The following is a 13,036-nucleotide window of genomic DNA, read 5'->3' as shown; positions in this document are numbered from 1 at the left end:
CAGTGTAACTTTTTTTCCTAAAGACCTAGGGCTCACGGACCTGGTCCTCAGGCACTCTGACCCTAAAGCCAGAGCTCCTCACCATGAGCCATACCACACCAACTCTAGCTGGCTGACCTCACGTCAATTCAGTTTCTGCATCTACTCGTGGGTCAGAAGGTCTCTCAGTCTTTTCCAGCTCTACCATTGGATTACCTTCCACCGCTGTTAGGGTATCTTGTTTCTTACTAGAAGCTCTTTCACTACTACTACTAGGTATAAGGGGAAAACAAGGTGCCCAATATGTGGGGGGGGGGGGTACACAAAGATTCCAATTTCAGATGACTGTTCAAATTGGATGAATATGAGTGGTACTGAGAAAGGTCCCTCGCCTAAGGATGCCCCTCCCTAGGAGATGCCTCGGACTCAGGAAAATGCCCATTCCTTGGAGAGGTGTTGGGTTGGGAATGGCAACTACGACTGCGAAGAGACCAGCCAAACGTGGCGATGGGCCGCTGAGGCCACTAGGAGAGACAGGAACAGGGTTTTCGGGGATTCGGTACTCTCCACTGTGGCGTTTTCAGAAAGTGGAGGAGGGTTCGTAATGTCACTTTTTCTTAACGGACGGTCTTTTAAAGGCTGTGCTCACGCGCCACTGCCGAGAAGAGTGCGGGGCTTGGGGAGCGGGGCGGGCTCTTGGCCTCAGGCCAAAAGAGACCACGTGGAAATCCATAAGTCAGGACCCAGGATAAGGTTCAGGTTTGAGGGAAGAGCTTCTGTAATAAGGGGGCTGTTCCAGGGCATCCCTGCCGGTATTCTACACCCTTACTAAATCCTGCAGGAGCGCAAAGGCCGGAGTCTAGCGCTGGCGGGTGTCATTCCACGTTTATTTCGTGCGCCTTGTGGCTGGAGTGGGAAGAAAAGGAAATAAGAATCGTTAACTTTGCCATTCCCCCTGTCCGTAAGCGGGAAGACGGTACCCAGGGCGAGGGAGACCGGCTCTCGCCCGCCCCTCCTTCTCCCTCTCTTCGCCTGGCGCGGCCGGGAAGCGGCGGCGCCAACGCTCGCCGAAACGGCGCTGGCGGGCCGGGGCCCCGCGCTGGCGGCTCCCGGGGGAAGCCCGGTTGCCAGGTTGGGTTTAACGCCTCCGCCCGCGCGCAGATTGTCCTGGGCTGAAGGCGCCACCTCTGGCGCTCAGGCGCGAGCCGCCCCTCCCGCGCGGCGGTCCTCCCCCTCCCCCGTCTCTCAGCACCTCCTCGGCAGCCCCTCGGCTCCTTCTCGGCCACGCGCCTGTCCCAACCTCTGGCTGGCTTCGGAGCCTGCAGGCACGGAAGGGAGTGCAGGGTGTGGATCGCTGCCCCAGCCCCGGCCGCCGCCTCCGAGCAGTCGGCACCGGGAGGCAGGAGGCACGATGCAGGCGTGCGGGGGCGGCGCCGCCGGTCGCCGGGCCTTCTACAGCATCTGCCCCAACAGAATGCTGGCACTGCCGGGCCGGGCGCTGCTCTGGAAGCCCGGGAAGCCGGAGAGGAAGGTGGGGCGGTTGATTCGGGCCGGGCGGGGTCTGCGCGCTCCGTGCCCCGAGGGCTGACCCGCGTTCAACGTTTGTCTGCCTGGCCAGTTCGCTCCTCCGCGGAAGTTCTTCCCCGGATGCGCAGGCGGGAGCCCGGTGTCGGTGTACGAGGATCCCCCGGACGCCGAGCCCACAGCGTTGCCAGGTGAGCCCCGTGGCACCCACGCTGCCCCTCGGGTTCCCCGCGCCGGGAGGGTGCGGCGCGCACGGCTCGGAGGAGCTTCTCTCCCCCGGGCTCTGACGTCCTAGCGGCGAGCCTGGCGGAGAGGCTCAGGGCCCGCCCGGCGCGTGTCTCCCGGTCTCCCCGCGCAGCCCTCACCACCATAGACCTGCAGGACCTCGCTGACTGCTCTTCGCTACTCGGGTCCGACGCGCCGCCTGGTGGTGACCTGGCCGCCTCGCAGGTACCTCCTCTTCTCGTGGAGCCTCGTGGTTTCACGCAGCACAAACCCTCCTCCGGGGTGGTGGTTTTAATTCCCCAAAAGCTCCTCTCGGGTCGGGAGCGCAGGCACATTCAGCTGGTGAGGGGAAGCATCGTGCAGGCACCTGAGCGTCCCAGATCAGAACTTCTACTTCCATCGTAGTATGTTATGAAGGCCACATATCCACCGGAGCTGATTTGACCAAGTTGGTACAGTTGGGCTCACCTGGAGGCCTCCCCTCCTATTCCCCTCCCTGTCTACTCTTTGGAGCTGTGACAAGATTGCACACTGAGAGACCAGGCGGGTGGGTGGGAGCAAAGTTGCGCACTGGGAACCTGTTGCATGTCCTATCAGTTCCCCAACAACCCCTTCCTGGCCATTTTCATTCCGTGGGTATATAAGATGAGTGGAGGTTGATGGATAACTTCTCTATCAAGACTGGAAAAGAGCAAGAGAATTTGCAGTTGGAAGAAGCAGGAAGGACAAAGGACTCTGGAAGTAATCTTGCAGGAAATGTTCTTCTCTGCAGAGACAGTCCTTCAGCAACTGGGCACTTTTTCAAAGTCCTGTTCAGCCCTTCGAAAAGCTCTAGTCACTTGCCATGATGGGGCAAAAAGGCACTTGACTTTTTTATTTTCCCCAAAACCTGTCTTCTCGCTCCCATCCCACTTCCACCACTTGCTGGTGCTGACGCTTCCCAGGCAGAGAAGGGAGTCTCCCAGCACTGGTGTCTGGGAGGCCAGAAGCCTGGCTCATGGGTAGGACATGAAGTGCCCAGAGGGACAGGAGGTCTTAAACAGATGCAGCCCCCAGGAAAAGTGCCAGTTCCAGCTTCCTGGCAATAGGTCTGGGGTTTGCAGACAGGCCCAGTATGGAACTCTACAAAGACTTGACCATCTCCCAGAACTGGGAGTGCTGGTGGAGCAAAACTCAGCCCTCCTCCAAGGGCCTCCTAGAACCTTGGGCTAGAACCCAGAGACACTCAGTTTAGGTGGCTGCTGAGAGCAGAGATTGTTAAGGCAAGAGTTGGGAGTGGGCACTGTACTGCAGAGGACATTTAATTGTTCTTTTTAGATCTGGATGATCAAATAAGGAAAGATAATGCCTGAGCATCCTCCAACTGACCCAGAGGCCTAGGTCACTCCCTTACCCCAGCATGTTTATTGTGCAAGTAACAAAACCCAAGCAGCTCTCATGGGATGTTTGTCTAAGTATACAGATTTTACATTTGGCATCATGCTCTTTGTTAGAATGTTTTTCTTGCATTTGTAGTTGGAGAAATGCCAGATTTATCTAATTGGGGAGGTAGAATTGAAAGTTTCATTTTGTTTATTTTCTTTTTCTTTTTTTGAGACAAGGTCTCACTCTGTCACCCAGACTGGAGTGCAGTGACATGATCATGGCTCACTGCAACCTGGACCTCCCAGGCTCAGGCGATCCTCCCACCTCGGCCTCCCAAGTAGCCGGGACTACAGGTGCACACCACCACGGCCAGCTAGTTTTTGGTTTGTTTGTACTTTTTGTACAGATGGAGATTTGCCATGTCACCCAAGCTGGTCTTGAACTCCTGTGCTCAAGTGATCTGCCTGCCTCAGCCTCCCAAAGTGCTGAGATTACAGGCATGAGCCACTATGCCCAGACTCGAAGTTTCAAGGACAGAGCTTACATCAGATGGACCAAAAAATCCAGGATTTTTCCTGGGAAAGACAGAGCTAGTTCAGAGGAAAGAGGCCCCTAGGGGAGAAACACTCAGGGAGATCCCTGGGACACTCAGATCACATTTCCCCATTGCTTTCCTGCTGGGAAAGGTGGACAGAGAGAGGAAGTGCTCTAGAAATGTTTGAGGTTCAGAATGGGCCAAAACCTGGATTGTCATAAGAGGTAGCATTTCCAGGGCCCCAGTTCCTGAGTTGGCCTCCAGTCTCCTCATGAGACTTTTCTCAAATCACTACTGAGGAGGAGACCTTCCAGTTATTGAAGAATGAGCCCCTTCAACCAGGGCAGAACTCATGCTCCAGGACTTGTCTGGGGCCCTCAGCCCTTCCTTTCTCATCTCCTTTCTCTTATAGTCTCAGCATCCAACTAGTGGCAGAGGTGCTAGAGGCCTCTCTGCTTGACTCTTTTCTCCCAAGGGAAAACTGATACTTGTACATTCTTTGAAGTTAGGGGCAGAGTAAGTTCCTCTTCCCAGAAATATTTTAACAGTAAAGAAGGGCTTTGGGGATAACAGTATGATGAGCACAAAGGAATGAATCAACAGTGCATTCAGTATAATAAGGTCTTTCTGGTGGGCTATTGGATGCATCTTCTCTTACCATGGCCCTTGAGACTCCTGTCCCCTTCCCAGTGCTGTCTTCGGTGGAAGCCAGCTTTCCTAAAAAGAGAGAAAAGCTAGAGGAAATGAAGTATGGAGGCAGGAGGCCCTATTCCACTACTTCAGAGCTGGGTGACTGGGTAACTCTGTGAGCTTCAGATTCTTCCTCAAAGAGGAATCAGTTCCCAGGCCCCGCCTGCTTCCCACACTGGTGTGAGGATGAACTGAGAGACTGTGTAAAAGCGTTTTTATCGACTCTAAATGTCCATGAATTAAGGGAACAAGAAGGCCCATGCGCCTCCAGCCCCTTAGGGTCTCCTTTCCCCTCACACACCCAGACACTCTGCAGGAGGCCGGGAGAGTACAGTTCAAAATGTTGGACGTGCACAGGCTGTACAAGAAAAGTCTACTCCCAACGTTTTGGGAAACTGAAAGAGCAATGGAGGCCACACTGGCTGTGCGCAGAACAGAAGCATTTCCCATATTCTCCTGGCCCCTCGAATCACAGCTTTCTTCCCGCTCGGTTGCAGGGGTGGGGCGGTTAGCTGGGGCCAAACCTTGGCGGGAAACGCGGCCTCAAATTACTGCTCGAGGCCCCTGCACAATGTCGGGTCTTGGGTGGAAAGATCCGGTGTTCAAGACGTGCTCTCAGCTCCTACAGCGGCGGCTCGGTGGCCGGTCGCTGGTGAGTCGGAGTTGAAATTTCGTAGGCGCACAGGGAACCGCCGAGCCTCACAGAGGCGGCTGCTTAACTGGTTGTTGGGTGGCGGGCTACTCGGCTGCCCGGAGCCGGCGTTGGGCCGCCGCACCGCCCGTGGAAGGACCCATTCCCGCCATGCAGCTGCTCTGCAGGAGCCGCGAACTGCTGCCCCCTTCCCCCAGTCAGTGTCGTGCTCCGTGCGTCCCGCTCCCCACGGTGGCAGTGCAAACCTGTTGGGTTCCCTGTCTCGGGCTTGAATTTTCGGGTACGAGACTGGGCTGGCGACGTGAGTGCAAGCAGGCCACCGCCGAGCCCGGGAGGAGGTCTGTTGGTCTAGAAAGGGTTCCGGACCCGCCACAAAAATTGTTTTATCTGGGGGGACTTAGGGGTACAAGTGCAGTTGTGTTACATGCATATATTGCATAGTGCCTGCCAGATTTTTAATAGGGACGCCAATATTTATTGAAGGCTTTCTAACGCCAGACTCGTTAACCAGTGTACACCTCTGGTTTATTTCAGAACCATTCCCTCCAAACGGAAGCAGACTTCGATCTGCAGGATTTCAGAGAAACGGTGGATGATCTCATTGCAGGCAAGTGCAGTCTCCTGGCAGTTAAATAACAGCGGGGGTGTCCCCCACTCCCAAATCAGACTAGTTCAGATTTCTTGGTCGTGAAGGTGGTAAACCCAGCCAACTGTCAACGACTCTCCAGCAACTCATCAAAGAGTCAGGCTTTTCCATATTTAGGACATTTCTCTCCCCCGTGGAGAAGTCGAACCGCTGGATCTACATAGCGCTTTATCTGAGATCGGTGTGAGTTCTGGGAGAGGGAGCCCTATGCTGTGGTGTGGCAGGGGAGGTTGAGTGTGCAGGGGATCGAAGGCCTGTGTGACGTGCAGGCCCAGGGAAGTTTTCTTGATTGAATTCAGGTAAACTTAACAGGCATATGTTGGATACCTGCTGTGTATGTACAGGCTATCAGGAAGGGCCTCGTAATCAGGCGTTTAGGAGTAAGGGGGGCTTAATTTAATAAAGAAAAATGTCTGCATACACCCTACACCCAGAGTGACATTTTGCTCCTGTAACTAGCTGGGCATGAGTTTGAGGCTGCAAATCCAGCTCCTGCTCTTCTCCAGACTCATCCTCTATGATGTCGCCTACCCTGGCCAGCGGAGACTTCCCCTTCTCTCCTTGCGACATATCACCATTCCGGCCCTGCCTCTCCCCGCCAGTGGACCCACGGGCCCTGCAGTCACCACCGCTGCGCCCTCCAGACGTGCCGCCGCCTGAGCAGTACTGGAAGGAGGTGGCGGACCAGAACCAGAGAGCGTTGGGAGACGCGCTTGTTGAGAATAATCAAGTAGGGACACTGGCCTGGCGACCAGGAATCCTGGGGCACGGACAGGATATAGTGGGTAGAAGTGGGGTTTGCAAGGGTGAGGATGAGGTCCTGTGAGTCGGAACCAGTGGACTGACTGGTGGTTCACGTAGCTGCCATTGCTCTGGTGGCTCCACCTGTTTCCAAATTCATTAAGTGGGAATTATTCTACCCCACCTGATTTTTATTTTATTTTATTAATTAATTTTTATTTATTTATTTATTCATTTTTTTTTGAGACGGAGTCTCGCTCTGTCGCCCAGGCTGGAGTGCAGTGGCACGATCTCGGCTCACTACAACCTCCGCCTCCCAGGCTCAAGCCATTCTCGTGCCTCAGCCTCCCAAGTAGCTGGGATTAAAGGCGCATGCCACCACACTTGGCCAATTTTTATAGTTTTAGTAGAGACGGGGTTTCACCATGTTGGCCAGGCTGGTCTGGAACTCCTGACCTCAGGTGATCCGTCAGCCTCAACCTCCCAAAGTGCTGAGATTATGGGCATGAGCCACTGCACCTGGCCATTTTGTTTATTTTTAAAAATAGTTTTATTTGGGGGGATTTAGAGGTACAAATGCAGTTGTGTTACATACATACATTGCATAGTGCCTGCCAGATTTTTAATAGGAACGCCAGTATTTATTGAAGGCTTTCTATGTGTCTGGCCCTGGACTTACCAATTTATACTTTCTCTTCCCACTTAATGCTCACAATCATTGAGCTAGATACTCTTACTAGCCCCGTTTTACAAGGAAATCGAGACATAGGATTGTTGAACTTCAGTGACAGAACCTAGATCTGCCTGTTGCTCAAGTCAGTACTCTTTATCAGCACGCTACACCGAGGATTAATGGAGATAAATTTTGTCCAAGTGCCTTGTTTAAAAAAAAAAAAGTAAATTATTATTCTCACTAGCGTAAATGCCTGTGCGTCCCCAGTTCCCGATGAGACGTCAGGATCTGGTTTTGAATCATGCCAGATATGCAGACGAGACCCAGCACAGTGCCTACCCCTGAATGTTTGGGTCTCCTCCTGCAGCTGCACGTGACATTGACCCAGAAACAGGAGGAGATCGCCTCGCTCAAGGAGCGGAACGTGCAGCTGAAGGAACTCGCCAGCCGAACCCGGCACCTGGCCTCGGTGCTGGATGTAAGTGGGGCGCGGGCGTGTGGGAACTGCAGCACGTCGGAACTGAAGAGTTCAGTGCATCCCCGCCCAGCATCGGGACCCGTGGGGGCCCCGGAGAGGAGAGGACCGCTGGGTGTGTGGTGCGTAGCGCGCCCAGGTCACCTTTTGTACGCCCCGAACCCGGAGGGTCCGGCAGGCCCCAGGGCGGCGCTCTTCCCTGTCTTTCGTAGAAGCTGATGATCACACAGTCCCGGGATTGTGGGGCGGCGGCCGAGCCCTTCCTGCTCAAGGCGAAGGCCAAAAGGAGCCTGGAGGAGTTGGTCAGCGCTGCGGGGCAGGATTGCGCGGAAGTGGACGCCATCCTGAGGGAGATTTCCGAGCGCTGCGATGAAGCCCTGCAGAGCCGCGATCCCAAGCGGCCTCGACTGCAGCCAGAGCCCGCCAACACTGACACCAGGCCCGGGAACCTGCATGGCGCCTTCCGGGGCCTGCGCACCGACTGCAGCCGGAGCGCGTTGAACCTGAGCCACAGTGAGCTGGAGGAGGGCGGCTCCTTCAGCACCCCCATCCGCAGCCACAGCACCATCCGAACCCTCGCCTTCCCCCAGGGCAATGCCTTCACCATCAGAACAGCCAACGGGGGTTACAAGTTCCGCTGGGTCCCCAATTGAGCTGTGATGTGGTCCCCCAAAACACTGCCCTGTATTTCCACTGAAGTGCCTGGAGGCTTCCCAGAACTTTCCCTTCAGTTTGAATGCCACCCTGAAGCATTTTTTCAGGAACAAAACATCTTGATACCGATGCATTGTAAATTTCTGCTACAAAACATTGTATAGCCCCTCCCCTTGTCACAGTGAAACTCTGTGTATATATGTATATGTCACATATGTCACAGCCAATTTTAAAAGTATTTATTTTTAGCAGCTTTGAATTATGTATTTTTAGAGCAGGGAAGGATTTAGAAACCATAGTTACTTTTATAATTATATAATGCTCTAATATTATAAGAAGGAAAAGAAGGCTCTAAGAAGTTAAGTAATTTCCTGCAGTGGGAAACACTGGAACCTTTCAATCACTTTAGTCACTTAAGGATTCTAGGCCCAGAAGCCTAGTTTCTGGGTGAATGTTTTCATACATCACTCAACTTCCCTCAGTCCTAAAAGGACACCTAATTTTGTTACTATTGAAAATTTTTATTTTGGTGGCCAGAATACGAAATCGGGAGAGGTAACCTGAACAGTTGTCTTAGGAAAAGGCAGATTCTCAGAGGCAATGGGCTATCAACGACATAGGTGCTAAGCACATTTGTTTGTAATGATCATTCATATAATTTAGAAGATTTATGGTAACAGTTTATATTCATTATCCATACAGTTCTATTTGTGCAAATAGAATAACTACCTAAAAAGCAAACAGTGTTAATGAGAAATATATATTGTTTTAAGAAAATAGCATATTACCACATGAAAAAGAGTGTTCCTATTTTTTTTTTTATTTTTTTGCCAGAAATCAAGTGTGGAAATCTTGATCAAAGTAAAACTACCTATTTGAACTGCACAGATAAAACTGGGGTGCACAGTCATATTTTACATTTCTTGGCTCGATTTATATAACTTATAAGAAAAACAACTATAAAAAGTCAGTGTGCCTTCACTTTGACTTGACTTCTATTCCCTTTTGTCTGGGATTCTTTTTCCTACTCATTTCTGAAATTATATGAGTGGCATATGTCAAGTAGTGATTTGTCCTGACCTTCACAGTTCTTAACATGAGGGCTACTTCTTGCACTTGGGGGCCCAGCTTGGGCACGTTTCCAACTGTGTTACGCCACACTGCATTGCTGGTTCTGCCCTCTGAGAGGAGATATCAGGTAACAGGTGACTTGGCAGTGTGGCAGAACCTGCTCTTCCAGTTTGTCATGCATGTACTGCTATCTGTATTTAAATAGTCATTTAGAAACCAAAAAAAGGTTCCTAGACCATATTTCCTCATATTTTCTCTAACAAATGGACTCTTAAAAAGTACAGTGGATGGCCCAGAATTTTTTTTCATCAGCTCAAATATAAAGTTACCACAGTTCGGGATAAGAAAAAACAAAAAATCACTTCCCCCCAACCTCTTAACCTGTCCCCCAAAACAATCAGCTTGTCACATCTTTTCCTCTCTCCTTAATGAGTATTCTTATAATGCTTTACTTACAAATAACCAAAAAGTTTTAAATATGTAGGTTTTTTTCTGTATGTCTTATGACTAGAGTTTTTAAAATTACATTTCTTCCTGCCTTTAAGGTTATATCCCTATAATTGTCATGTTAGCCATTGGTAACTTGAACTGCTTAAGTATCTTTCACTTCTGAGGCAGGGGTTGGGGTGGGAGGTTGGAGGTGGGGGCGTCATCTTGTGGACTAATGGTGCAAATGACTAAATTAGTTAGCAGTAGTAGAGTTTACAAATTAGATTCATTTGTTTATTTAACAGATATTTATTGATTATTACTGAGAATCTTAGTAATACAGATACTAAGTAAACAGCAAAAGAACAAAACACAAAAATCTTGCCCTCATGTATCTTACTTTCTCCTGGGAAGACATAACTACCAAACAAATAAATATATACATGCTATGAAGAAGAGTAAGGATAGAGAATTCTGTGTGTGGCATGATAAGAAATACATATTTGGTCTTTGTCTCTGGTTCCTGGCTTCTGGCTTCTAAAATCCTTGGACTCTAACCAGTGATGAGTGCCGTCTCGCTATGTTTCCCAGGCTGGTTTTGAACTCCCAGCCTCAAGTGATCCTCCCTTTCCGCCTCATCCTCCCAAGTGGCTGGGGTTATGGGCCTGAGCCACTACACAGCTAGGAGTGTCTTGTATGTGCTAATGAGATGGCTGGTGTCTGAGAGCCCCTAGAGTGCTTCAAGATGGGGGCTAGTCTTTAGAAAGTCCAAGCAATGGCTGGGTGTGGTGGCTCCTGCCTATAATCCCAGCACTTTGGGAGGCCAAGGTGGGCAGATCACCTAGGAGTTTGAGACCAGCCTGGCCAACATGGCGAAACACTGTCTCTACTAAAAAGACAAAAGTTAGCAAGACAAAAATTAGCTGGGCGTGGTGGTGAGTTCCTGTAGTCCCAGCTACTCGGGAGGCTGAGGCAGGAGAATCACTGAGGCTACTTGGGAGGATGAGGCAGGAGAATCACTTCAACCTGGGAGGCAGAGGTTGCAGTGAGCTGAGATCATGCCACTGCACACCAGCCACCTGGATGACAGAGCAAGACTCCATCTAAAAAACAAAAAAAGTCATGATTAGAGGGTTGGAAATTTCGGCCTTTCGGCCCCTGCTTCTTGCCCCCACCTCTGGTCAGAGGAGAGGGGCTAGAGATTGAGTTATCCCAATGGCCAATGATTTATTTAATCAATATGAAACCTCCATAAAATCCCCTAAGTGATAAGGTTCAGAGAGCTTCCAAGTTGGTAAAGCTATCTAGGTGCTGAGAGGGTGGTGTGCCCAGAGAGGACATGGAAGCTGTGCCCCCCTCACCATACTTTGCCCAATGCATTTCTCCTATTTGGCTATTTATGAGTTGTGTCCTTTATAATAAACAAATAATAGTAAAAAAATGAGTTCCTGATTTCTGTGAGCCATTCTAGCAAATTATTAAATCTAATGGGGTGTTATGGGAACCCTAGACTTTGTAGCCAAGTCAGAAATGTGGGCATGCTGGGCACCTGACTGGCATTTGAAGTGAAGGAAGTTTTGTGGACTAAGCCCTTAAATGTGTGGAATCTGACACCAACTCTAGGTAGTGTCAGAATTGAACTGAATTACAGGATACCCAGTTGTATCTGGAGAACTGGAGAACTGGTTGTTGGTGTGGAAAACCCCCCGACATATTTGGTGTCAGAATCTTGTGAATAAAAATAGCTCAGCGCGATAGTAGGTAGTCTTTGGGCCTATGTGGTCTACCCTAGTTCAGGAATATGTGTTAGCCTGAAATTACCTCAATAATCACTTCATTTCCAATAGGACCAGGTACAGTTCTAGTTGTTGTGAAGACAACCAGGAACAAAAACCAAGTGCTTGCCTCATGAAGCATGCATTCTAGTGGGGGAAAACAGATACAAAACAGATAGATGATGTCTGATATTTAACACATTATAAAGAAAATAAAGCAAGGTATAGAGACAAGATGTGACAGGAGTCACTGTTTTAGCTAACACAGGGTATTTCTAGAAGTTTCTATGAAAGTAAAATCAGTTTAAAAAAGGAGGTACAGTGGCCAGGCACAGTGGCTCACACCTGTAATCCCAGCACTTTGGGAGGCCGAGGCGGGTGATCACCTGAGGTCAGGAGTTAGAGAACAGCCTGGCCAACATGGTAAATTCCTGTCTCTACTAATAGTACAAAAATTAGCTGGGCATGGTGGTGCATGCTAGTAATCCCAGATACTCTGGAGGCTGAGGCAAGAGAATCGCTGGAACCCAGGAGGCAGAGGTTGCAGTGAGCCGAGATTGCACCATTGCACTCCAGCCTGGGTGACAAGAGCAAAACCCTGTCTCAAAAAAAAAAAAAAAAAAAAAAAAAAGAGGGGTACACACATTTTAACTAGATTATTGTTAATGACATGGCCTCATAATTGCAACAGTGAGATGTTATTGTAAAGTAGTGACTCTCAAACTGCTGTGTGTTTCAGAATCACCTGGAGAGCTTATTAAAACCCAGCTTTCTGGGCCCATCCCCAGATTTCCTGATTCAGTAATTTTGTAGTGAGGCCTAAGAATGTGAATTTCTCACAAGTTCCCAGGTGATGCTGGGGTCTGGGACTACACTTTGAGATCCAGTGTTGTAAAGAAGCCTTTTAAAGATAATTTTTAAAAGGTTAAAGCAGGCCAGCCATGGTAGCTCACACCTGTAATCCTAGCACTTTGGGATGCTGAGGCGGGTGGATCACCTGAGGTCAGGAGTTCGAGACCAGCCTGGCCAACATGGTGTAAACCCCATCTCTACTAAAAATACAAAAAAATTAGTAAGGCATGATGGTGGGCACCTGTAATCCCAGCTGCTGGGGAGGCTGAGGCATGAGAATCACTTGAACCCAGGAAGTGGAGGTTGCAGTGAGCCAAGATTGCGCCACTGAACTCCAGCCTAGGTGACAGAGCAGGACTCCATCTCAAAACAAACAAAAAAAGATTATAGCAAAAACCAACTGACCTAATGTTCTGCAAAGATTCTTGTGATTTAGGATTAAGTTTTTAATGATAAACTCATATTCAGATCCAAAAAGGGCTATATTTTATTTCTTTTCTTTTTTCTTTTTTTTTTTTGAGACGGAGTTTTGCTCTTGTCACCCAGGGTGGAGTACAATCACGTGATCTTGGCTCACTGCAACCTCCGCCTCCTGGGTTCAAATGATTCTCCTGCCTCAGCCTCCCTAGTAGCCGTGATTACAGGTGCCCGCTACTACACCAAGCTAATTTTTGTATTTTTAGTAGATATGGGGTTTCACCATGTTGGCCAGTCAGGTCTCCAACTCCTGACCTTAGGTGATCTGAAAAA

The 13,036-nt window shown here is 49.8% G+C and overlaps 1 protein-coding gene across 1 annotated transcript; it reads left to right on the top strand.

Moving 5' to 3' along the window:
- Window positions 1-604: 604 nt before the first annotated feature.
- MCIDAS (multiciliate differentiation and DNA synthesis associated cell cycle protein) lies at window positions 605-10,018 on the top strand. Its single transcript, XM_054487949.2, has 7 exons — window positions 605-1,510; window positions 1,598-1,694; window positions 1,862-1,953; window positions 5,505-5,577; window positions 6,123-6,346; window positions 7,398-7,508; window positions 7,718-10,018. Exons 1-7 carry the CDS (start codon window positions 1,391-1,393, stop codon window positions 8,156-8,158), a joined length of 1,158 nt encoding a protein of 385 aa, XP_054343924.1. The 5' UTR covers window positions 605-1,390; the 3' UTR covers window positions 8,159-10,018.
- Window positions 10,019-13,036: the final 3,018 nt, after the last annotated feature.

Source organism: Pongo pygmaeus, chromosome 4, assembly GCF_028885625.2.
Source record: "Pongo pygmaeus isolate AG05252 chromosome 4, NHGRI_mPonPyg2-v2.0_pri, whole genome shotgun sequence".
Taxonomy (NCBI): domain Eukaryota; kingdom Metazoa; phylum Chordata; class Mammalia; order Primates; family Hominidae; genus Pongo; species Pongo pygmaeus.
The sequence above is the reverse complement of the archived record's forward strand: the minus strand, read 5'-3'. Positions and strand labels throughout refer to the sequence as shown.

Excerpts from the sequence above, each read along its gene's own strand:
- MCIDAS (XM_054487949.2), top strand. The coding sequence starts at position 1,391 with ATGCAGGCGTGCGGGGGCGGCGCCGCCGGTCGCCGGGCCTTCTACAGC. Across the intron at positions 1,511-1,597 it reads CCGGGAAGCCGGAGAGGAAG|TTCGCTCCTCCGCGGAAGTT; the intron begins GTGGGGCGGTTG and ends CTGCCTGGCCAG. Across the intron at positions 6,347-7,397 it reads CGCTTGTTGAGAATAATCAA|CTGCACGTGACATTGACCCA; the intron begins GTAGGGACACTG and ends CTCCTCCTGCAG.